Consider the following 26,979-nt stretch of genomic DNA (forward strand, 5'->3'; position numbering starts at 1 on the left):
TCTCTCTCTGTGGCGAAAGTATTCCAGTGATTGGCATCAGGCAGCTCACCACAAATCAATGGAGCAGTCATTTGGATGGAGCTGCTGCTGAAGTTCTGAACCAAATATATTCACAATCAAAGAGTCAGGGTTGACTGTGTAAACATTTGCTGCCAAAAAGGGTTTCCCCATCCAGCTCATGAATATATCCATGAAGAAGTCCGACATGTGACAATAAATAACTGAATGCTTGATGGAACTTATTTTGCATACGGAAAAATCAGCTTGATTAGTGGTTAGTAGTTTACAGTCTCACAGTGTTTGTCTCAAATAGCCTTGTTATGATGGGAGACTTAAGTTACTATCACAGCTTTGCGAGGGTGAAACCCTACCTTCTATACAGACGTTGAACCAAGAGTTAAATATGTTACTCAAAATCAGTCTTTCCTCACCTATAGGCCTTCTTATTTCTTCAACAAATATTTTAAGCTCAGCAGCAGAAAATACTTCCCCTTGCGATCCCTGCATCTCATTTAGTGGCGCTGTATGAAAACCAGATGAACTCTGTCTCATCTGTCGTTTTCGTCTGCACCAGAGTGGTGGACCGACCAGCTGACCAACAGATTGATGTTGTCGTCCGCAGAAGCAGCTGCGAGCGTGGTTAAAAAAATACAAACGACAAAGGTGAAGGTTGAACATACATTCTAGGAGTGTGTAGCATTTGAAGTGAAGCGTCTCTGGAGTCCAGGGTGAGGCAGTCATATTAATAAGTAAAGCTGCTGTGAAACAGCAAGTGATTCTAGAAACTAAGCCTTTGGCTCTGAGTTGACACGACTGATAAAGTAACATGGAGAAGCTCACTTTCTAAGATAACGCACACACATAAGTAGAATCAGCGTGGCTATAACACTGTATCGAACCATGTATTTTCCACTTGACCTCTCTCTTTTAGGTTTCTGGAACTGCTGGGATGCCATGATAAATTTTCTGGGGATGATGGAGAATGTCAGGGAACTTTGCCAATGGGTCACGAATAGGAAAATACGGAAATATATTTCACAGCTGGTCTCACACATTTATTTTGCTAGATGGTGGTTTTCCTGTTGTTTATCCTCTACGGCAGTCCCCACGGAACAGACCTGCCCGACCGAAAACAAACCACAGGAAGAAAAATCCCATTTTAGACACAGAAGTATTGTGAATATGATATAATCATGTAAACACCATGCCATAGTTGAATGTTGATGCTATTTTCTTATGTACTGTCGCCAGGAGATGCTCTGCTGAGACCTCAGTTGCTCAAGATGCTGCCCTTCACCCTGAACAGACTGACCATCTCACTCCAGCCGTCCCTGGAGAAGTTTGAGAGCCAGCTGCTGCAGCTGATCAATGCTGACTGCCATAATACAGTACGGCCAGGCTACTGTAACACACACACACACAAACATTTTGAATTGCTTGTGCACCTAAGAACATGCTTGTTTAGTTGAAAAAAATCGAAATCGAAATCTTGAGGTATACACACTCCGAAAGCAAATAAGTATCCTCTTCATCTCACATCCTTTAACTGTTTATGGTATGCTTACAAGTGAAAAACAAATCATCTTATATATAGACAATCCTGTTAACATTTTATCCTTCTTTTGTCGCAATTTACTTCACTCCCCAAATTAAAGATGGCCACGGTGGCCTTGACACACCTCTGCCAAGATATTTTCTCCAGCCCGATGCTTTCCTTTATCTCACTTTCCATTTCTTTAGTGTGCAAGCACAAGCCTTTTAACAGCTGCCACTGCAATTTAAGACACATCACCTCTGAAACTAAATGGAGCTTATCTATTCTCTTTCCTTTTCCTTGTCTATGGAAACCCAGATGGTTAACCGTATTTGACAGGTGCAACTATGGACTAGCAATTATTTGTACACTGGCTTTGCACGGGCCCTATCTGTTCACTTCAGCCTAAGTGAGACGTGTCTTTGCTACGGATGAGAATTGATATGACAACACTGTCACTCCGTATCTCTTTCCTGCTGCTGTTTGATACTGCTGGGTTGGATCCTCAAACACAGGGGATTGAGGGAGTGTTTAGAGTTTATTAATTGGAAGGTGCTTGTGCCTCTACCTTGTAAATTCATGCTAAGTGTACCTAAGATGGAATAACTGCCCAAACATTTGTTTTACGGAAGTGCAGGTGGCTTTGGGCTTAGGTGCTTATTTTGATGGATGAGTGAACAATCTGCATGAAAGAGCCAATGCCATAAAAAGGTGGTTTAAAGTCTCCATGGTACTGTAGAGTTAACAGTGAAAGAAAATGATTGTTTCGAGGGTTTGCAATTATATTGCAGTAATTTATTTTGAAAATGCTGTGGACTTGCAAAAGACTAAGTTAAAATGATTGTTTTTTTTCCAACATTTATTCATTCATTCTTGCAAAATATGATCTTTATACTGAAAACATTTATTTCCCTTTCACAGTACATGGTTTTTAAGCCAAAATAACACCAAAATTGTGATCTGAGAACATTCAGCAAGATTAAATAGACCACTTTTTTACTACACAAATTTCCAAAATATGTGTTTCCTACAGGTGGGAAACAGCAAGCACAAAGAAAAATGTGATCAACATCAAATGGCCTCTGAAGAGTCACACAAATAGCTGTTCATCATTAGAAAGGCAAATTGATGAAAGAAAAGCAATAATTTGACATCATTTAGACAACCTTACAACTTTTGACAAGGTGTTCAGATTACAAAATCATTATGTAAGGGCCCCTCCTTGCTGTTTATGTCAGTCTACATGTAAGCTTATGAGAAAATGACCCTACTTCTCACTTGATGTGGCGTGGCAATGCGTATCCTCCCCAGCTCCATCATCCAAATATGGTCACTTTGGCTACAAAAAACCAAGTTGGTGATGGCCATAATGTCATCTCAGTGCTCCAAAGCGTGGGTCTACAAACCCATAAGTGATGTTCTAGTGGTTCTGTCCTGTATTTATTACACAGTCCACGAGGAGAGCATAATTACATACAAGAACAGAATCAACAAAAGGAGAAAATTAGGGTGTTTTGGTTAGTGGTCAGTTTAGGTTTGTTTCCTTTTTCAGCTATTCCTTTTAGGATATTATTGAGCATGTAATGGTGACCCCTGCCTCGGGCCACCCTCCGACGATTTTGGTAGGATGCTGTCCTTTCATTGGTCCAACTTTGATTCCCTTCCAGAAGTGCCCACAGCTTCTCAAGAGGGAGTCCATTCTTTGCGGACTGTCAAGCCCATTTAAATGTAGTTACATTTAAAGGGAAGCTTTACGGAGAATCAGCCTCCACTAACATCTACGCTGCCCTGCAGTGAGACCTAGTAATGATCAACAATATAACAGTGTCGTGAGTTATGTGTGCAAGAAGTGGAGGAAGAGAGAGAGGGGAATAAATTCATTAATTAATAAACGGAGTCACAAGAAAAATCCTAATTTACCAGGCATATTGCCATTACATTTGCTGAGGCACACTTTGTACTCCCAAAGGTACAAAGCCATCTGCCAGCACCATCCTCAGGACAAGGGCCAGTAAAGTCTCTAGGGACTGTGAGTGGGACTAAGAACTTGACCAGGCTTGTATGTGTGTGTATATATATAGTAAATAGAATTGTAATGAGCATGCAATGTATTATCAAAATACAGACTCAGCGTATAAAATTTAACCCTCAACGACACTGTAATGAAGAACAACACTGTAGTGAAGTTACACGCTGGAATGAGATTCAGATGGGGGGGGGGGGGCATTGTCTATTGAAAATATTTAAAAGCTATATCACCCTAGGTTATTCCTTACCTCGCATTTTAAATTATACTTGATTCTCCATCTTATTTGTGTGCTTGCTCACAAATTCCTTTAATTTGCTCGGCTTGCTTGAACTAGCTTGTCTGCCCTGGCTAGCTTGACTTTTAGCTCATCCATCTAATTTTTTTCAATCCATTTAGTCACAGTGGCTCTTGATGGCGTAATATACTAAGGCTTGAGGTACCGAGTTGAATTCCTCGCTCTCTACAACTCTGATTGGCAACACATGGGTCTTAATCATATGGTACACTAACTGGTTGATGGCCTCAGACTGGAGTGCATCACACTGTGTGTGTGTGTGTGTGTGTGTGTGTGTGTGTGTGTGTGTGTGTTTTATAGTAATTTATGGACCATGCATAACCGGAAAAAAATATTCCCAGTAGTTCACAGATTAATGATTAACCATTGACAGCTGTACTCACTACCCAGACATCATGACAATAGGCAAGGTTTGGAATGTAAATCAACTGGTAAACAGTTCAGCTCTTTCTGTTGACATCCACACAGCATGGCAGTGGGTTTTGGCAGCAACTCTGTCTAATTAATACCAATGATGGAAAGTAGGGAAGAACTTTGTCTTTTTTTCCCACTGTGAGGTAAGTGACATGTTATGTATGCATGAAGCAAGAATCATTTGCATTCTCATTTTGGTGTTCACAGTTTTTTTTCTCCTTTGTGAGATGTTCTTTGAAGGTCTTCACAACCAGCCTAAGTTACGTAGACCGTTATAACTTTAGTGGTATGACGACATTCTCATGTCTGTGAGAGGTGTTAATACATGCAGAAGTCAGCTTGATTGCAGCTTTTAATTAAAGTGTGTGTGTGTGTGTGTGTGTGAAAGAGAGAGAGATAGACAGAGAAAGAAGAAGTGTTTGTGATCTGTGTGTGACCTTTAAAAGTGTGACTCCAGCTGGATTGTCATCAAGCTGTCTCTGAAGTGATGCTGACACCTCACCCGCCAACTCAGTTTTAGCATTGTGTGTGTGTGTGTGTGTGTGTGTGTGTGTGTGTGTGTGTGTGTGTGTGTGTGTGTGACATACCAGCCTGTCTGTGCTTAAATTGGTATTAAGGCAGAAATGGAGTGAGGAAAATGAAGAGGAATGGGGCAGTGGATGAATGTACAGTGCAGCATGAGACGAATCCTTTATGCTGGCTGCTAGTCTGACATACAGTCTTCACATAATCTCCCCATAAGCATTGCTATTTTTAGCCTCTCAAACTAAAAGAGAGTGTGGCTTCTCTTTACAGTCCACTTTCCCATATATTAAACAGCCGGTGCCCTAGTTGATGTGCTTTTCATGTGAACTACTGTTGCTACTTTCCATAGCTTTCATAGCATACTTTAATGAGCACAAGGCTATTTTGAACTGTGCTCTTGAACCTCTCCAAACACACTCTGACCTCCAGTTAAAAAATGTTCCTTGAACATGTCTGTCTTCCCCAAGTTTGAGTGGAGTCAAAGGCTACAAATGACCCGTAGCAACTGTTCACCTACATCTTCAATGAAATTTATCGCTCCTGATGAAAGGGTCTGAGATCTTGTCAGAAATTATGTAACATCTTGGCTTGTGATCAAAAGACTCGGGAGGACAGAAGACGATGAAGAGGAGGAGAAGGAGCAGGCGAGGACCAATGCCACGCCGCAGGCAGAACAAAATGCCGTAGGCTGATTTAATAAATGGAGAAAGACTCTGGCAACAAAGCTCCAGGAAGTTTTCATTTGTCCTAAAAGAAGAAAACTCACTCAAAGTAGGACTGCCCCTGTGGACGTGGTACTCTAAAAAAGACAAAGGAGGTTGAACATTTCTCAAATAGGAGGCGTCTCACACATCGTTCCCTTAGGACACCGAGTTTGGCTGCACCTCTGAATGTGCGAGCTGACTGCCTTCTCCTTATCATAATTAGGCCTGTAACCATTGCAATCCATGCATTGCAGAGGAACGGGGTTTAATGTACTTGGCTCACATCAAATATTCATGAAATGCAGGTCTACGTAATGATTGACAATCTGATGAATAGGTGAAATAGACTACGACTGGTTATGGACCCTATAAGTCAGACAAGACAGAGAATGCACAGTGGTTAAATGAGGGAAGGTAGATTCATAAACTTTAAAGGAGGATCCATCAATCACTGGTTGGATCTCAACTATTGCAAGTTTTGCATGACTGGAAGTCACTGACAAGGGAGTCACTGCAGCTTTACTCAGGGCAAATGCTGTGAAAGAACGGCATGCCATACGGCAAAGTTTTTTCTAATTTACCTTGCGTGACATGGGTCTTTATAGCGCAAGTTGCAGGTCACATCCTAGTGACATCGTCCAACAGAAGGCAGGTTATGGTCATCTCATCCCAAATATAGCTGGTTGTTGTTTGTGAATTCTGCTGGTCCCTGTGGCACAGTAATTTATTTTGAGTCACTTCCACATACACTATCTGACTGTTGTAAATACTCAATAGAGCACAATAGAGCGCTCCACAGAGATGTTATTCCTCAGCTGAAAATAGTCCCCAAATGTGCTGTTTCTTCCTATTTGAGTAACTTTTGCTAAAAAAAACTACAATGGCCAGATGTTTTAGGAAATTGTGGGGTCGTTTTTTTTTTTTTTAAAGATCAATCACAGTGATTGATGTGAGATTTTTGTCTTCAGTCGGAATAAATGGGCTTGGAGCTGAGTGCTACAAATATGGCAGGAAGTCAGAAAGTATTTAGCGATGGACTAATGCATGTAAGTTTCTTTACGTGGACTTATTCCAGCCTTGTCCTTCAAGGTTGTTATATTGCATGTTTGTGTCCTGTTTGTACTCATTTTCATTTTAAGTGGAAGCAATAATGTGCCGCTGGCGTGGTATGTGCAGTGGATGAAACTGGCTTGAGATGTGTTATGCTTAGGGACAAGTGGTATGAGATAGCAAGGGAAATGGGAAGGGGGCGTGTATAAGTATGTGTTTGCCTTAATATTTTTGGTTGTGAATTATGGGAGTGTTGCAGCAGTAGAGCAACAGTGATTTATCGGTGGAAGCGCTGTGCCAGTTAAAATCTGTTAAGGAGTAGGGGAGTGGGAGGATGAGAGTGGCATGCTAATGATGCTGCCACTGTTTCTTGCCATGGATGACTCACCCTCAATATGGGGGAGCTAACATCCTCTGTGTGGGCAGCAACACATACGCACGCACACACGCACACACACAGACACACACACACGTGTAGGTCAGTGTCCTGACTGCCGTGTTATCAGTTGGTTGAAACATGGAAAACGACAAGATAACAGCCAACTAGCATCTTCTATGACTGTGTGAAAGATGTGGCAGTCACAAAAACTCTGAGAGGCGTTTTTCTTTTGTTTCCTTGTTTTCTGAGGTACGACAAACATGCCAGAGTTGTGTAACTCACTGGGTAATTGGCTTGTACATAACTCAGGTGGGACATAATTTCACCTGCTTCCTCTCACTCACACTCTCTTACTTTTTCTCTCCCTCTCTCACACACACACACCTCTTGAGATGACAGTTTCCATCTGTAGAGTTATTATTACCTTTTACAACAGCCTACACATTCATTTCACACGGTATGCATACACGAACTTCCTGACAAATAGCTGACAGCTTTTAATGGTTCAATACAGAAAGACAAAATCTACTTTGCAAAAGCTATGACGCAAACCCAGGTGTCTTTAGCTTTTATCATGGCAAGTCTTTTGTAGCTATTAGTGCTTGATCTTATATATATATTTATATATATAAAGGAAGACATTAAATGGCAAGGACTGAAACACGGTCATATTTCACCAAAATTAAATACTTACAGTCACCAGCAATTCTCGTGCAGTCAATAACCATGACAAAGATCATGTCCTGTGACGAATGCAGAAAAGTCTGACTCTCCGCCTCGACTTCCTCATTATTTGTTTTCCCACAAACCCCAGTACTGTAGCTGTGGAAATCCTAATAATGTCTAAATAAACTATTTTTAAAACCCAGTAAATGGAAGTGTTGTTTGGGCTTGCACACTGAAGAAAAACCAAGTCAATGTCTAAAAATCATTTTATTACACCCAATAAGCAAATGCTTACTTTTTTTATATGTTAAATTCACTATACATGAACAAACATCTGTATTGTGTTTGGCAAATAGTTATACAAATGCGATGTATACATAGAAAACACAATGACACTGTGTGTATTAAGCAATTTGTCACATTACTTGAAAACAAATTCCACTGATTAAGGTCATCTGGCCATTAAAGTGAAGCGGAGTGAAGTGAAATGTATGAAGCATAGTGACATAACTTTGTGTTTTGAGCCAGTTAGACTCCAGACGGATCAAACTCTCTATTAAACCTCTGTGCTATGAAGAACAATAGGCAAACTCTGTATATGTTACGTACAAGCTTGCAATCCACACAGATCCCCAACCTAAAGAGACTGCCAAACACAGGAGTTGGTGCTGGTGAGAACAAATCAAGCCGAACTAATATCAGAATTATTTGTGGCAAACTACTGGAAATTCAAAATCATGTTTATGAGCATGTGTCATAAATTTAGGGAAAGTTTAGTGCAGTATGTCTTTGAACTGTTAAAGAGGGCTCAGAGTGTGCACTCCAAGCTGAACAGAAGAGTTTATTTGGGCCATTTTGTCATCATAAATAGAGGTTGATAAATGAAAACTCAAAGAAAACAGTACAGTGAAATAAACTATGATAAATGTCCAGGTGTTCAGGTCGCTGCACTTTAAGTCAGAACCACTTGGTCGAGCCAGCTAGAAGCCCATTGAGCTGGGTCAGAACAGTGGGCACTTAAATTGTACTAGCAGTCCCCGGCAAAATCCTGTGTAATAAAATCAAATAATAGGCAAATCAAACCCATCTCTGCTAAGGCGTTTCTACATTTTATTGCTAGATTAGTAGTTGAATAAGTTTAGGAACCATTTTGGTTGTTATAGATTTTTGAACATGCGTAAGTGTGCAGCTTTGTGGACTGGCATCACACGTACCCTGCATACCCTCTTTAATACTGGATTTCTGTGTGTTTGTGTGCACTCACAAGCAAGTAAGCATCTATATAAGATGGGGCAAACAGATAATCAAATATAATGTGAGATAATGGTGCTTATCAGAAACGAGAAGAAACATTATTAATTATGTTGTCAAGATAAGTCAGAAAAGATGTAATTAGCCCATGAGTCATAGAATTCTTATTTTGCTGATTATATATTCCAGCTGAACTCTGTTCTTCCAAATGAACATGAAGATATTTTCCTCCCAGTGAGATGATGATGACACAGAATAGCTCTGTGACTCAAGCTCAGTCCAGATACGTGCAGTTGGATCTGTTTAGATTCCATACATCTGTGAGTTTATGTTCTTTCCTTAAAAGAATTGGAAAGGCATCTATTTAACTGGGTTTCAATGGAGAGCTTTACACTGTGTCTTCAATCCTGTCAGTCATTTTTCCTACGTACCATCAGTGAAGCACTGTATTGCAGGATTTTAGTAGTTTAGTAGTTGTGCACATTCTATGGGTGCTACTTCTTTTGCACCATTTTGGGGATTTTTGAGCATGCGTATAAATGCCACAGTGAGAGACACATTGTACTACGTGTTGTGCAGTAGGTACAAATAGGCGGTGATTTTGTACACAGCTGTAGAGAGTCAGTGAGCAAACTCCAACCGTAGTACTCCCCCCCAGCACAACTACAATGAATCTGTCACTTTATTCGTATACAAGTGAATACACCACTATCAATGACCTCTGGAAGACACTGTCAGAAAGATTTTGTTGTTATCCCCATTTTTAAACATATATATATATATATATATATATATATATATAACACTCGTTATTTGAACAAAATACTGAAAAATGCTCTTCTCAGTTGTCCTCGGTGACGTCTTGTTCGTGTTCATCTTCAAATTCCTTTGTCCGACCAACAGTTGAAAAGCCAAAACATTAGAATACCTGTCTCTGCTTGAAGATGCTCTTTGGCGTCGGATGCGAGAATATTACTATTCTGGTCATAGGTAACAGGTTTCAGGAGACCATATTGGGACTTCTGACTCGCGTATTGATCACTGCCACTAAGCCCTGCTGCGACCATTTATGAAGTCCCTACTCAGTGATTACAGGGTCAAGACCCATTTCCTCTCTGGAGCTTCTTATGTCCCAGTTGGAGCTATTAAAGAGAGCTTGCTCTCTCACTTCATATCCTGCCCTTTGAGCACAATGAAATAACCTTCAGAAACTAATTTATCCTCCTCTGAAAATCTACACTCATTTTCCTCAAACTTGCACAATGAGGCAGCTGCCGCCTGCTTTACATTTCTCTTCCAACTGCTATTATTTCTAAATTTCCTCTAAATGACTTCCTTTCTTTTTCAGCAGTTCCATTTTATTCAAATGACAGTGTCCCCAACGAAATCAATTTTGCTTACTAGCACGTCATCTTCACCCCTCTGTCTCCCGCTACCTCCAAAAGCAGTTGGACCGGTAAATTGAATCTAAAAGAATCTTTGTTGTTAATGTTTGACAACGATAATGCATTTTCAGGTGTGAATACTCAAGTAAGGAAATAATCTCCCACTTCTGTACTTCAGAGGTTTTTTTGTCATTTTATTTTGGATTGATATTCAGATGAGGGAAGGAAAAAAAAAATCACAGCCTCCAAAATAAAAAAGACAAAAATGTGTCTGAGTTAATGCCATTCATGTGGACTGGAATCAAATGCAAACCTCTTCAGCAAACAGCATGCACTACAATCCTCCATAGAAATATCTTGCCTGTATTTTCAGTACGGTTTTTCTTTCCAAGATAAGGTGTGTTTTCCACCATGCAGAGTTATCTTTGACTTGCTGGTGAGCCCTTTATCCCCAACACAGATTTCAAAGGAATATGGTCATTTTTCCTTGAGACTGCAGAAAGAGTAAAATCTGGGTTCTACACTTTAAGAAACATTTCTGTTGAGCCCTCAAGGCTGTATTGGTATAAAGTCGGTATTGGCTTGCTCTTGATGCGCTGCACGATAACAGCCATGGGAGTAGCCATCACAGATAATAGTGATGCTCTGACTTCGGTGCGTTTTCTTTCACTTTATTGTTTTTCCAACAGGAAATGGGTGGTTAAGCAGAATGTTTAGATTCCCTTTTACAGCACCCACAATGGAGTGAGTCTAATTGTGAGACAAAAAGCCCACCCCCAACTCTTCTCTTACAACACACTGCTTTTGTTTACTCTGTTAACAAAGCTCTAAAACAAACTGCCTCCAAAAGCATGCAAATTAGTCTCATTCTGCTTCCCCCTTCTTTTTCCTTTAATGATACTTTTTTTTTTTTTTTTTTATGTATTTACACACATTAGCTACAAATAACTTGCTCTTCTTTCTAACCCAGGTACCTTGTGATCACTGAGGGAACCATGTCGATCGGTTATGGTGCCACTGCCTGGCTTAGCAATTCAAAAAGCAAGATCTGTGGGAATATCACAAATTTGACATAAAAGCAGGAAACAACAAGCTTATGTGTGTGTGAAGAAGCGAAAGACACACCCACGTGGCACCGGTGCGCTCATCACTCAGAAAAGTCCCTCTTCTGTGACTCTGGAAATGGAGTATAATTTAACTTGGGGGCCATTTCATTGTTCCCTTTAAGCTTCTTAGCTCTAAAATATTCATATTTCAGGCGAGGGAGGAAGAAATCTGTGACGGCAGCAGACAGAGGCGAGAGGAAGAAGAAAGAGGATAGCGAGCAAGAGAGGTAGAGAGAGAGGGGAACTGACGGAGTGAGAAAAAAGAGCAAAAAAATAAATGAAAGAGAAGCTCGGAGGAGGGGAGTGAGGAGAGGGATGCAGAGAGCAGAAAGCAGCGCTGTAACTGATGTTCTCTTATAAACAACTTTCTCTCTGTCTTTCTTTTATTTTCACTCTGAAACACTTCGTGGCAGACCTGTCCAACAAGAGACAAAGCCGTATCCCTGTCATCTCCCACAGCTCTGGCTGCAGTGGAGGAAAGAGGCGGGAGCAGACAGACGGTGTAGGAAATGACACAATCATAATTATAATCTGGATGTCACTGGAAGCAATTATTTACAGATGTCTTGTCATACTTGCGCTGCTTGCCGCCACTCGCCGAAAGCACGATTTTTGTTGGATATGTTAATGTAAAGACGAGGTGACGCTTCGCTTTGAAAACTATACAATTTAGACGAGCTGTATGAAATACAGCTAGCCAAAAATGATCTAGCACAAGATAAGAGGTAAGGTAAAGTAGGGCTTTATTCAGCCTGGGGAACATTTCTATGTCTAAGATGCTTGGGATACATAGTCAAGTAAATACACACATTGTATTTTGAGATGTATGCTAATATAGTGCAATTAGTTTAGTCATTTTTATTTAGACAGCCCAATGTCACCAATCACAATTTTCCTGAAGTACGGTACCTTCTGTTCTTAGACCCCAGATAATAATAATAACTCCCCAAAAAACTTCTAACAGGAAAAAATGAGAAAAACGTCCGGGAGAGCAACAGAAGAGGGATCATTCCCCCATAGATGCTGTGTGGAAAGAATAGATCAACAAAAAAATCATGATATACATCATGGTAATTATAATGACAACAATACAGATATATGCAGATTTAAAATAGAAGTGAAGAGTATGAATCCAGGAAGACAATGAGCAACTTCAGGTGTCACCAAATAGGTGGGACCTCCTCCTCTGATCCATGGAGACCTGGAAAAGAGGACCGGCCACACAAACACAGAAGAGGCAGCACAGCATTCAAACAGATAGGAGAGACAGACAAACACATGAAGGGAGAGAGATAGAGACATGATAGCATGCAAACTAGGGAGAGAAGAGGGGTGTCTGGGGGATGATGGTCCCACTGTGGCTTTGTAGCCTGGTCCTATAACTCAAATACCGTAGGTCTGGTGTTTTGCTCATTGGCGACCGTTTCCTTGGTTGAAGAAACAACTGCACCAATCTGATCTTTGTGGGCAGGATTAAGGATAGAGACATCATTTTTTCTGTGTCAGAGCCAGAATCCATTCCAAACAAAAAATGATGCGTTTGAGATGGACGCAGCTGCTAGTTGAATTACGTAAATAGCAACTCTTAAATTACATCATATTTCCTCCATCAACGATAAGTTCAGTATTTGGTATTTGTCAACTGGACATGACATAGGTGCACAGATTTGTCACTGCTCATTGGTTAGAGTGAAATAACTCTGCCTCTCAAACTGAAAACAGCTAAAGACTCGGATTCAGGGCTTGTCCCCAATAAAATATTGGTTAGATTGCACTTCAGGTCCACCAATGGCCGATTCAGAGCTTTGTCAGCCAAAGACATCCTGCACCAAAAGTCTGTCTATATCAGAGATTTAGGACCAAATTCTCACTGCTGCTACAACCCACACCTACAATTCAGCCAATTGGAATTGGAATACGCCATTGTATGACTCAGAACACAATAGCTACAAATAGGTATTTACTGTATTTACTGAACACGAACAGCAAAAACGACCTGGCAAAGCAACAGCAAACTATCAAATCAACTGTGTTACAGAAGTTTCATTTTGTTCTCTCTGCAGTATATACACCATTACAAGATAGTCCAGTCACACAGAACTGTAATCTACGTATTTAAATAAGTAAATGTGAATGTGTAAATAAGATAGTATGTCCTGATATTGTCAACAAGATACATGCAGTTTTCTTTTTTCCCTTTTCATTTGCAAAAACTTGTGCACACAGGGATCTGATGCATGTTGTTTTTTTTTCATGATTTTCTCTGGTAATTAGTAATTATCCTGCTCGTCACGGTGCAGGCACGGTGCAGAGTCCCAGATTGACACGTGCGATGTGCGCTCCTCTGCGAGGGCGCATCTTAGTCTTGGCACTCAGACGACAAACGTTAATTGAATGGAGCCTTAGCCTATGTGATCCAGCTGGAAGACAGTTATGTAACACTCCCAAAGCCAAATGAGAGCTGACACGATTCCAAACAAACTATACATAGAGCATCGCATGAGTGAGTCACTGCATCCTCTTATAGGTAAATAAAAAGTAAACCTCCACAAAACACGCTGCAGTCTATTTATTATGAAAACGTAGCATATCAATTCAGATTTTCAGATTTCACCTGTCCCCCTTCTGTTGCCGGAATTGCACTATTTTGTACTAGCACTGCTTTTTCGTGCGACGGCACTTAAGATGAGGACTTGCTGGAGACATTTTTGAGAGGAAATGGAGAAGGGAAGGAATCACTTGAGGTTACGACAAGAACTCTAATCTTCCATCCGCATCACCAAAAGAAAAATACGGTACACCGCAGAGAACATGTCGGCTTGTGCTTGTGAGAGAATGAGCGACGATAACAAGAGGAGGGTAGATAGTAAACAGGCAGGCAGCGAAGGGGATGGAGTCTGTCAGTGCAGAGATGTAACATGAGGAGAGCAGCAGCGAGCTGTGGTGTACGTGGGCTGTACAGTAGCCAGGCAGGCTGGCCGGCTGCTCCCGCTCCTGCTGATTTAAAAGAAAAACCCAAAGCTGAATTGATATGCTAATTTGATTGAGAAGGCGTGGGTGGATATGGAGAAGGTTTAAGCAGCGAGAGGGACAGAAAGAGAGAATGACAAGAAAAGAGAGGGAGAGTGGGAGTGAGAGATGTGATGGATAGAGGGAAAAGATTGAAACGAAACAAATGGGAAGGAGTGGGACGAGAGGCGAGCTCAGCGTGGCTCTGTACTTTGAGGCTAGAGAGTGTACAGTCAGTCACTGAGGAGTTGTCAGTCAGCTGAGCATTATTAGTGGCAGCAGAGTCTCAACCACTGTCTGTTGACTTGTTTTTTCAACTTTGGTTAATTAGCATGTACATTATATTTTGAAAAATGAAGACAAAACCGTGGTGACTGTATGACACACACTTATTTTATCAACATCCAATAGATAGAAACAATGAAATAAACTACAGATATAAGACCCAGGTTGGAATAAACCAGTTTTATCCTTAAAAGACCATGAAAACACTCACTTAGACAGGATTGTTGCAGTAGGTTATTTCATGTGGGTCCATTTCTTTTTAGGCGTGTGTGTGGACAACAGGAAGTTGTTTGTGTTTTGTCAGAGGGTTGATTGAACTGCCTCATTTTAATTCTCTGTCACTGAGTCCTTGTAATTGCCTCACAAGGGATCCACAGAGGACATGTCCTCATCCTTACTGTTTGTAGCATAATATGTATCTGATTAACATATGATATGTTAATTTTCTATACATCACAATAGACTATGTTTCCTTAATTGAGTACTTTTGAGATGTCCTGTTTACTGGCAGACAAGCAGACTTGCAAACATATATGAGATAGTAATTAATTCTATATATAGTCTATTCACAACTGTGATGTAAACTGTAATCCTTTCACTGATTCTCAGAAACAGCCAGGACCAGAAGGTGCACTGAAGACGGTTGTCATTCAGGAAAGGAGGCTCCATGTCGGCGTCCACAATGGCTGGTGTTTCCTCGACAAGCCCCAGGTGGTGGTGCTGGAAGCCCTGGCCTCGGGGGCCAGGGGCCGAGCAGACAGCGTCTCCAAGCACAGCAGCCTGGTCAAGGACAGGTGAGCAGAGGGAACACATGTTTTTATCCACAGTGGAGCTGTCTCTATAGGCTACAGGACACGGTGGAGCATCATTCTGTCAGACAAAATCCACAGATGTGCAAAAATATTTTCAGGAGTACTTTTATGGTGTTTCATCAGCCTCTCCCAGCGCTGGTCCTGTTGCTGATAGACAAGTGATTGAAGGTTTATCCTGTTAAATCAGCAAAAACTGGTATCATTTGGTATGAATTTCATGTGTTTGTAATGTTGGTTGGTGTTTCCTGGTGCCTGTTTGCTCCATTCTTTCCATCTCTTCATTCTATCTACAGCGTATATTTGGTGTGTTTCACATTGTGCTTTCCTTACCACATTTAGTGTTTCGAGAGCAGTTATTTCATATACTGCTGTCTTTTTTTTCCTCAAACTGGACTCCTACAGGCGGCCGACAAATTAGGAATTAGGAAAAATCTGAGGAAGTGGGTAAAGAAGCATAAAGAGTGCAGCTGCTGCCATACAGGGCACAAGGGGTTCCTAAAAGGTTTGATGAGTACGAAAATGATGTGAGTCATGCTATGGCCTGAATATTCAGCACATCTCAACCCACACATGTGTTTTTTTTGGAGCACTGTGTTAGACTTAGCGCTCTCCACCTCACACCAAATGAGCATGTGTCTTGCAGAAGAATGGAGTTCATCCCTCCAGTAAAGTTCAGAGGCTTGTGTGGCAACTGTGGCTCAGGAGGGAGAGCTGGTCGTCCTTTAATCCCAGGGTTTGACTGCCCGATCCCCAGCTCCTTCTGTCCATGTATGTCTAAGTGTCCTTGAGCAAGGCAACTGATGGGCGGTCCAGCGCCGCATGATGACAAGTAGCAGAAAGTCTAAAATACAAAAAACGCACTTTTAGTGATGCATGCTAACACAGTTACATTCTATAGAGAATTGAGTAGAAACAAATGCATTTTGTTTATATTTTGTATGCAACTTTGTATGTCACTCCGTTGACCTTGCTCAAAGAACAAACACTATATGCTTGATAAGACCTTCCGTGTCGTAAGCCAACCCCAGCCTCATAATTTACACACTGTTCCGTTCCATACAAGCTTCCACCCTCATAAAACAGCCTTGCAATACATTCCAATGCATATTTGCACTTTATAACCAATCAAGGAGATATAGCTCCTGCTGCCTTTGCCCCTGGGTTTAACTGGGACAACATGACGCTAACCTTGTCAAAGTGGATCTGCTGGCGCGAGGTCACCAGCGTCTGCCTTAAATAAGCAGTAAAACACATGGATTGAATGGTTTTAGCATGTCAGGCGTAGAAAGAGCTGGAGAGGCGCAGCACAACAGACTGAATGGAGAATTTGCTTTGCTTTACATGCATTGCACATCACATATGGATGGATATGGATGAGAAACATTGAATTAAATGAGTGCAGTTTCATAAAGTTCCATGTAGAATAACAGTGTTAAGGCACACTTCCCTATTTTATCAAACTTAAATTGAACGTCCTCAGATTCAGAATCAGAGCTGGTCCCTACACTTTGTTAATGGATCAGCTGTAGAGAAGCCGGATCCTTTGCATACTTTGTGTGTTAGAAATCATTGTGTTTTGGTTACACCAGCTGTCACAAATACCCAATTGAACCCTGTTAAATCTTTGTAAGCACTTCCTGACATAAATGTTGTGAGCGACTGAACCTTTGACCGGCACAAGTAAACAGCCAGCAGTTTCGGGTTTAATGAGTTGTCAGGGTGCAACACTGAGCATAACTGCTTTTGTCACGCCTGTAACGTGAGGATTCTGTTCCTGCAAGTTATGAAGAGAGAATATGCAAATCCTGCCACGAGAGAGCCATGCTATCACCTTTCTCTCCTCGGATGATATGCAAAATACTACAAAACCACTATATAAAATATCAAAAGAAAACATTAGGGAATGTATTGTGACCATATTGTAATGTCATAATTTTGCTACTCTTCTGTGCACGTAATCTGTCGTGGCTTACTGATGTCCACCTCGAGGGGTGTGAAGAAATGTATTTGTGCTGACAGTACTGTCTGCAAAATACTCAGCCAATTGAAAGTGTAATGCTGTGCACATGGTATCAGCTGCCATCAATAGCACATCCACTGAGTACAGTGGATGTGTTTAATAATACTCTTCCACACCTTTCTTCCAGTGTTAGGTCCTTTATTTAAGATGTGGCCCCCAGTATGATTTGGTGGGATGTCTTCTACAGTTTCATGAGCTGATCATTCACACATTTAAGTAAAAGGCATCTTAGGACTATTAAATAAAGGCACAAATGCCCCAAAGAAGTATGCTGCAAAACTCAAACAGACAGTTAGAGATGATCCCCCTTTTCAGTTCTTATCTGAATCAGCATGTATTGTGCTTTCTTCTTCAAATGAGACACTGGCTAATATGGCCATTATGTGGATGATTATACGGGTGTCTTATAAGCATGGCAACGTGTCTGCAAACAATGCAAATGAATAATCAACACAATCACAGGCTGACCAACAATCCGTGCTCACTTCCTGTATTATATGTGTAACAACTATCGTCATCATCGTCCATGTAACATTGTTATATTCCTTATTTTTCCGTTCTCTCTGAAGAAAATGCTTGTGTAGAAGTGGTTTACTATGATAACACCAGAGTAGGCAATAATTACGATGTTTGCCTCTTTTTGGGCGCTGCCAGTGGAAACTGACACTCTGCCTCGCTTGCGTTATGCCTGCTGCTTCCAGACAGCAGACAGAGACAGAAAAAATGGAGGGAAAAAAAAAGTGCTTGCCTGTTCCATTCTCCAGAGAGTCCGTGAAGCGAAAAAGGAAAAGGCGCTCGGCCCCACCTCGTGACACGCCAGCACTCCACAGTATGCTCCCGTCTATGGTGTATGCAAACTGTGAATGACGAATACGGAGAGTGCTGTTCCACTGCTCACACAGGAGGCCAGTGCCTGCCAGGGAACATTTAACCAGCGAGTGTAAATGGTCCAGCACATTGATTTATTTTCCTATTAATAAAAACTAAAACTTTATCAAAAGAAATAAGTGGACTCAACATATTACTTCAGCAATTGTCATTTTCTGCACTAATGGCTCTGAGAGCACAAATAGTCTTTGTTTGGGTCTCATCATAGCTTCTTTACTCGCCTCTCTCTCTCGCTCTCTTTTAGCACATGCTTCACTCTTTCGCTAAATGTGCTTGTGTGTCTTTGCTCCTCAGCTCGGCAACATCATCCCTCCCTCAAACGCTGGGCCTTCGCAGCAGCTTGGAGCTCAGGCTGACCAACCACCGAGCTTTGGCAATCATCTTCCAGCTGGAGTGTGTCTTCTCCGCTCCAATTGGCCGAGAGACGATGGTAAGAGGGACGCACAGACACACATGCAGTATACGCTGAGTCCTAAACCTTACTTAATGCTAATCTTTAACCCAAGTCCTAGCTTGATGAATTCAGGGTAGACCAGAATGACCTCTTCAATCCCTCTGACGTTACAAAACTCCAAACAGGTGTTCACAATAATAGATGTAGAAAGACATCTGCACACACACGCACACACAGACCCCACTGTCCTGTCTTAATCCTGCATTTGTTCTCTCACCACCTCGCTCTTGTCCTTGGAGTGTCACTCCATCCATCTCTTGCCAGCATCTCCCAGAGGAAATTACTGAAGGCATCCTTGGCCATAAGTCCTCTGTAAACAGACAAGAGTGAAAGATAGAAGGATAGATGGAAGTGAGGAGAACAAATCCAGTCATGATGATTTGAGCCGAGTTAGCTGCTTCCTCCTTATCTTCACTGTTTATCCACATATTTGGTCATGTGGAGGCTCATTGATGCCTAAATTTGGGGGTCTTTCATTGAAACCACTGCTGTCTTTTAATTGTGCAACAAACTATAGTTTGAGGAACAATTTTTTCTTCTTTTGAAAAAATACACCTTGATTAAAAAGATATTAATTGCTTAAAGGAAGGGTTGGAGCATGTTTTCTCAAATGTGCCCTGTGGAGTTACATGACCCTACCTCCTGAAGAAAGCTGACTGACCCATTTTGTTGATTTGTCGATGTAATGGTTGATATCAGGCTTCAGTCAAAAATGGAATAATGGTCAGTCATTGCCGTTGAGTGCTCATTTGGTCATTATTGGTAGGGAGAAGATTATCAATATGTCAGATTTTAGCAAAAAAAATCTACATCTTACGTCCATTAAATATTGTCATTTAGTCTCCCCTCTGTCCACATGACTTACATAGACCAGTATCTGGCACCTGTGACAGACCGACACAGTCTACACATCCCCAGGGGAGTCATTTCTAAATTCAAGCCACCCCACTTAACAACCTCTCATGGCATGGAGAACCTCAGAAAGACTGAGGTAATTATGTGTGTGGGTGAGCCTTCAGCACTTAATGCATGCCAAGGCTGGGCTTGCATTGTGTCTGCTGGGTGTCGTACTTTCTACAAGCAAGGGGTCACCAGATCACCAATTAAAAGCCGCAGAAAAACAACCAGCCACTCGGTCATCGGCGCACCATGGTACATTTGTGTTTATGGATTAATTCACCTATTCTTGCAAATGGACTCCCACCCCCACCCCCTTTTATTTTTTTAAACCATGGATGGGAGTGATTGTTGTTGACACATAATGGATATTGTTGGGAATTATATTGTAGGGAAAAAAACAACAGTCTTCTGCAGTTCGACATGTTTCAGAGCATGAAACATAGAGTAGCTCACCGATATCAGCCTTTTTGTTGCATGCAGTTTGCCCATGTTACTTATGATCATGAGCTGTCATGATTTGAATTATCACCAGAGAGTGATTGTTACAACTGAGGACCTATATGTGCTATCTGAAAGTTGCAGTAAACACTGCTTATGGGGAAGCATACAGATGTAGAGAATTATTCATAGCTTCAAATGTTTTTGCCAGCAATCTCCCACACACCTAGTCTCTCGACACAAGTCCTCATTGGGGTTGTGTTGGTTTATTTTGCTCAGATGCTTTAAATGTCTCTGTTATAATGATAGCTCGTGACTTGAATAAAAAACAGATTCAGGGAAAAAAACAAAACCAAGAGTCTCCAGCCGTCCTAGCAACCCTGTGAGCAGCTGATATTCATTTTCTATCAATTTGATCAAAAACAAATTTATAGTTTGACCTGATGACGGTGCTAGATGAAAAGTCAAGGGATCACCAAAGTTATTCCAGTTCATTCTGAGGAGGACACTGATGTCTGTACCAAAACTTATGGCAATCCATCAAACAGTTTCACTCAAAACCACAAATGTCAACCTGCTGTTTGCACTAGATTAAATGTCAGGGGATCACCAAAGTCTGACTGACCAACCGACCAAAAAATTGACATTGCCATTCCCAGAGCTACGCTGCTAGTGTGGCTAAAATTCATATGAGTGCGTGCTCGCTTTGAGAGCATTTGTTTCAGTTGTTGGTTTTGGAAATACAAGCCCTATCAGTGGGGTAGTGTAAAGGCTGATATACACTCCAAATGAACAAGGAAGTTGTAAAGCTGAAGTAGTACATAGTACATGTAGTTGGCACAAGAGATTGATAGCAACAGGCAACAAAAGGAAGCATTGCATTTGCAATCAGCACACAGGTATGTGGTGTGTGTTATGAGTCTGTCAGCTCTGTGAACCTGAGCAAACGTATCTCAGCCGTTCAGAACTTGATTCAGCTTGCACTTACACTTTGCCAGCCTCTTTTCCAAAAGTACACTGCTGTTCCATTGCTGCCAACATGGAGGCGAGTGGTGCAGTTCAGCAGCGATCACAAAGGGATTGAAGGAAGAAGGAATAACGGTGTTGATCATGGTAAGGTTCCCATGTCATTTGCTGTAGAGTTGCAAGTTCCATACAGGATGCTGTTGATGACCTCCTGAGTCTTCGTCTTGTGCCATCATTGAACCAAAATGTCCACTAGTTCATGGCGATATCGCCATCCAATGGGCAGATTGACATGAAATGTTGAGCACGTTTGTGCTCTAAAAAGAATGAGCCCTTACCATTTTGGTCATGAGCTCTCCTGTGGTTCCTACCAGCACTAATCCATCCCTTAGTCCAATGGACAGATTGCCATGACATGTATTGAGAACGCTCATGCTCCCAGTGGGATAAGCTTCCTTTGCTTTTAATGAAAAGCGGTAAATCGGACAGAGAAATTCTAATAAACCTGATAAAACCACCAACTGATGCCTGTCTACATCATCCCAGAATAGCGAGGCAAAAACTGTTGTGTGGGTGACAAAAAAAAGATCTCACTCTACTTCACCACCTTCGCCTTCTCTGGCATGAATGTTTGATGAGGCGAGAGATATTTAGCAGGGGGAGAGTAATTTCTGTCTCTGTGTGGGAGTGGAGTTGTGTGTGTGTGTGTGAGTGCTGATGTGTGCTGATGTGTGCATATGGTATTCGTGAGCAAGAGCTTGATCTATCTTGGGTGTTGACTGATAAGGATTTGGTACATATTGCCTCCTGAAGACGGCAGCAGCCACGCCACCCTAAACCTCACCCGACCACCCACTGCATCTTGCAAAAGGCTCCTGTGTTATCAGCTGACTGCTCAAACTTCAGTCTCTGCATCTCTGAGAAGAGCGTGACGGGACACTGTACATGTCCACGCACTGTATCACAGCTGTCAGAGATGTGATGCATTTGAGGTGTTATAGCTGTGTTGAGCAAAGGTGTGCCTTCAGGGCAAGCAGCTGCACACTGTCAACAGCACTTCACACCACTTGACACCACTTGTGAAAAACAATTGTGAGGGTTCAAGTCTGATTGCTGCACTTTTCGGTCTCGTGTGGAACTGTACGGCTGCTTAAACCTGAAAAAACAGCCAAGTTGCTTTGGATGGAAGATGGACTTTATTTAAAAGTGGGCTGAATCATTTTGGAGAAAGATTGTTGATATCTGCTGAGTTTGACATACAGGGAATATCTCCTCACGGTCCACTAGATGTCCGTTCTGTGCGTGCACTGAAAGAAAATCTGTTTTTTGTACATAGTCCTGGCTCTGTAAATGGGAAACAAACAAAGAGGCTGCGACCAGGATTAGGTGTTACACAGCACAAAAAAACAAACCAGATAAAGATACACAATAGGTTCGACAGAGTAAAGGAAAAGTAGAAAACCATAAATCTAAAGATGTATTCAGATACAACAAGAAGAGAGTAAACTATACATGGAAAAATAAAATCATAAACATCAAGCAGCATACTATACCTCTTCTGTCAATGGTTAATTGTATAATCACACATTAGGTAATATAATGGAATAGAATACACTTCATGACATAAAATAATTCAAAATATTATAGAATATAGAAAAAATACATGCTGAAAATTTGCAATTAAAACATGTCTTAATATGTTGAGTGTTTTGAGTTTTTGAATGGCTGCGTATAGCCTTAAAAGCTGAAATATTAATGCTAGGTACCAGTGCTGTATACACACATATGATATATAATTGTGAAAAAGATTAAACATATAATATAGAATTATAGGATTATAGAATAGCACACATGAGTATAGAAATGATGTGTAAAAACACACTGTTATTGTGCATGTGGATTCACCCATGTGTGACACACAGATGCCTTGACGGTCTCATTTAGAGTCCCTTATAATGGAGTACTGAACTTGTTCTCCATGGTTGCCGGCGTTGCTCTGACTCTGACTGTATACATTGCCACTAGATGGTGCTGTGTAGTTCAACTTGAGGTTGCCTCCTCTGCTGTTGGCTGTGCTTGGACGGGCGGAGGGCAGGAACATGTAGTCTGCCTTACTGTTGTTCTTTCCTCTGATTAAATAGAATTATGTCTTTGGATGTATTCTTAGGGGGCTAAGGTGGGTGAAAAGAGTAAAACAATTTTGTTGAAATCCCTTCTCTCCTAAAACATAACCCCTGCAATCCAGAGGCAATCACTTGGTGCTCTGAGACTGCCTACATGTTTAATCCTCACTGTGTTGAAAAGCAAGTCTGCTTCTCACTGCAAGACAAAGAGCGAGGATGGCCTCCTTTTACAAAATTGCACTGCCCTCATTGCCTTTGGTTATGAAGAAAGAAAATCATGCTATGTCGTCATTTGTCCTCTTTGGTATTTTTGATGTTAGTTATGATTGGGTCGCTCTCTCTGTCTTGTCTCTGTGTCGCGTTCTGTCTCTCTCAGAGCCTTTGAGCAGACTTCTTTCATGCTCCTTAGCAGCAATCAGAGGGATGGAGATAACAATTTAAATTAGGGAGGCTGGGGAGAGGAGAGGAACTGGGAATTTGTCTGATAGGCTGTCCTCAGAGGGCGTGTGGGGTCAGCGAACTTCAAACCATCAACTTTTCTTTCATTCCAATACATCTTGTCCACTTCCTGGTTCCTCCTTCCTTTTGCTGTTTTACTATTTCCTTCTCTGTGTCTATTCCCTCCCTCCTCGAGGACTCCATTGTATTACCCAGCATCCTCCCCTTCTTATGCATTGATTGGCTGCACACATGGGAACCCTGTCCTCCCTTGTCCACTCCAGCCACACTTTTCCCTGTCGCTCTGCCGTTTACTGAAGACGAAACCCAGAGAAGCTGTGTGCGAAAAAGAAAGGCCACATGAAAGTATGTGTGAGAGTTGCTCCACGCTGCCATGCTCAGTGATTACTACACCCCAAAATATTAAGATGATCGTAGCCTTAATTTCCTTCATCTCCTACCATATTATAACTGTAATTGCTAGTTTATGTACTATATTAATTTGTAGTTTGAAACATGGATTGGATATGATAATATGATACTACAGTTTGGCTTATACCTTATAGATAATGGATGGATAGATGTGCCATATTATGTTCTTTTCATTTGATCCTTTATTGTGAGGCTGTTTGTAAAATGTGTTTTGATATGTGCGCTGTAAGCTCAGTCACCTGCTGCCATTCTGACATCTCATGATGGTATCTGCCATTGTTGGTTTGCATATAAATGTGATTATTTAATGATAATCCAGGTGTTATAAATGGACACAGCTGTGCGTAATTACAGCTGCCTTGACATTGTTGGAGAGCTTCTCCAACGCAGCGCAGTTGCTGACATTGTGCTACTTGCTTTGCTGTTCTTTTCGTTGAAAGGCTAGGGGAGCAGGTGGAAGTACTGAAAAGCAAACAGGCGATTCAAGGCGTGTCAATGGAAAACAAGTTTCTGAATGTGCACCCAGTGCCACAGTAATTGAGATGAAAAGAATGCGCCTGCATATTTCTCTGTGTGTCGACAGAATTTTAGCCTTGAATGTTGATAGAGCTTTATCTATCAGGGCCCACAACAGCTGGATGCAAATTGAGGCCATTCACAGCTGATACCAAAGACAATCCTTAAACAGAGACAGAGGTAAGGTACAGTTACAGGTACAGTGCCCCCATATACAGCCACCTGCTATCACATCAAGGATGAAAGGTATAAGAGAAAAGGTGTTTGGGTTTATCATAATGGTTTTGGGTGTGTAGTTGGGGTAAACCGACCCTGTAATTAGTTGATTTTCAGTGTTGAATTCCAATATGTCCCTGTCCATTTACGACCAGTGCAGAAGTAATCCCTCTTTCATTTAAGTCACAAGAGCGCTGAAAAGAGCAAATCCTTGTAAAACAACTTTTAATTGCTCTTTTCTCAGCTCCTCGACATACTCATCTATTTGAAAAGTGGAAAAAACGGTATATCCACCGCAGTACATCATGCATTCAGTGATCCACTCAGGAGTGTAAGTGGACGCCTTCCACAGTACATGATTTACTCACTGTGTGAATACCTGGGTCACTGACAGCTGACGCCAGGCGATGACGGCTCTCCTAATTGTGGCCTGTCAGCACCAATTTCTCCCAGCCGTAACTTCATCTGAGACATCTCTGGCCCGCTCCGATCGCTGCCTCTCCTCAACCACCATTAGCCTGCTCATCAATTGAGCCATGTAATACAGTTGCTTATGGCCTAATGCAAGACGATGGGACTTATTGTTGTCTGCCTTCTTCCACTGACAAGCACTAGTTCATCGCTAATGGAGGGGCTGGTCTGGGGGAAGTGGAGGCAGGAGGCGCTGCTAACCCCGCACAGCTTTGTCCTTTTGCCAAGAAACAATTTATTAGGGGGCGTGACAGCTGCAGTCATCCACAACACTGACATGGGGGATGAGTGACTGCTCGTAGGTCACAGTCTCAGAAGGATGGAAGCAAAGCAGATAGGCAGATAGACCGAGGGGATGGGAGGGACATGTAACGAGGAGAAACTTGGTTTGATACTCTCACTAAGCACCGTCACACCTCTGAGACTGTCAGACGCGAATCACTTCCTCAGAACAGTAATTGGCAATTCTCCCAAGTTGTTACACTACAGCAAAGTTGTGTTGCTGAACAAGGATAGTAGCAGTTGTGATATGTGTCATGTATTGAAATGGGTTCTCAGTTTGAGTAGCTGGGCCGGCGCACAACCAATAATGAATGTGTCACCCACATCATATGTTCATGTTGTGTCACCTTTGACCCAGATTGGGCTTGATGAATGGCACAGCCGATTACTGTGCATCTGAGAAAGTGCAACCATTAATGCATGACCTTTAAACGTACTCAGTGTTTTGCCCTTTACTGAGCTTTCATCTGGTTATATGCAGACGGAGGACTGAGTTTGGCAGCATGCCCGTTGTCGCATGCTATATAAAGCAGCATTCCAGCTGAAAGAAAACATGGTTGTCAGTACCCAAGATGTTTGTTGTGGTGGTCACCTACAGGACACATTGGGCACCATTCGTGAGTGTTGTCTTATTTTCTAAAACATCTGTTGGCTCTCAGGGGGGTGACAGAGAGTGATTCCCAAATCAATGAGATTGATGAGTGCCGAGGATACAGGACTGGAGACATGAGCATCACAGCAGTTTCTGAAGTGTGACTGGACAGACGCTTGGCGCCACTGGAGAACATCCTGCTACACAGAGTATATCAAGCATCACGTATGTGGCAATATGAAGTATCCGTACTGGAAAGCAATCTGACTGGCTGTTATTGTCTTAGACCACACTGTTTTGGACCTAGGATAAAAATGATAGAAGAAAACAGTCTCATGTATTCCATAGCTTAGACTTCTCCACAAACCACTGGTAGGTCTTGTTCCTACCTATGGATATTTTAAGTGAACACTTGCTGGATCCTACCAGTGTTACTATTTTGTGCGTGCACATGTATTAACACTCCATGAATGAAGCTTATTTTGACATATTCTGCACATTTCCAAATAGTGGCTTGGGCCTTTATTTAAGAGCAGTTATTCAAACAAATAAAACCTTTGTCGTTGTGTTGATGAAATAGTGCTGTGGAAATGTACATTATGGCGGGTTTTGTCACTGGCACAGATAATTCCAGCCCTTCTCAAAATGTGGTTCTGTTTTTCTTCTCATTCCTTGACATCTGCCACAACTGTTTGCTAAGCCTTGCCGTCTTAGCGACTGTTTAAGACAGTGGTAGACAACATCAAGCTTCTTATTTGTAGCCAGCGACCCTCAAGTTTGTTTATTGAAATGACATCAC

At 41.7% G+C, this 26,979-nt stretch overlaps 1 protein-coding gene across 1 annotated transcript in view; it reads left to right on the forward strand.

The window, feature by feature from the left end:
* nphp4 (nephronophthisis 4) overlaps positions 1–26,979 on the forward strand; it is a 156,648-nt gene that overhangs the window by 40,042 nt on the left and 89,627 nt on the right. The window contains exons 6-8 of the mRNA XM_041945704.1: positions 1,252–1,388; positions 15,242–15,426; positions 18,647–18,782. Coding sequence (XP_041801638.1) covers positions 1,252–1,388; positions 15,242–15,426; positions 18,647–18,782 — 458 coding nt within the window. The remainder of the gene's footprint in view (positions 1–1,251; positions 1,389–15,241; positions 15,427–18,646; positions 18,783–26,979) is intronic.

The sequence above is a fragment of the Chelmon rostratus genome, chromosome 10 (assembly GCF_017976325.1).
Source record: "Chelmon rostratus isolate fCheRos1 chromosome 10, fCheRos1.pri, whole genome shotgun sequence".
NCBI lineage: Eukaryota > Metazoa > Chordata > Actinopteri > Chaetodontiformes > Chaetodontidae > Chelmon > Chelmon rostratus.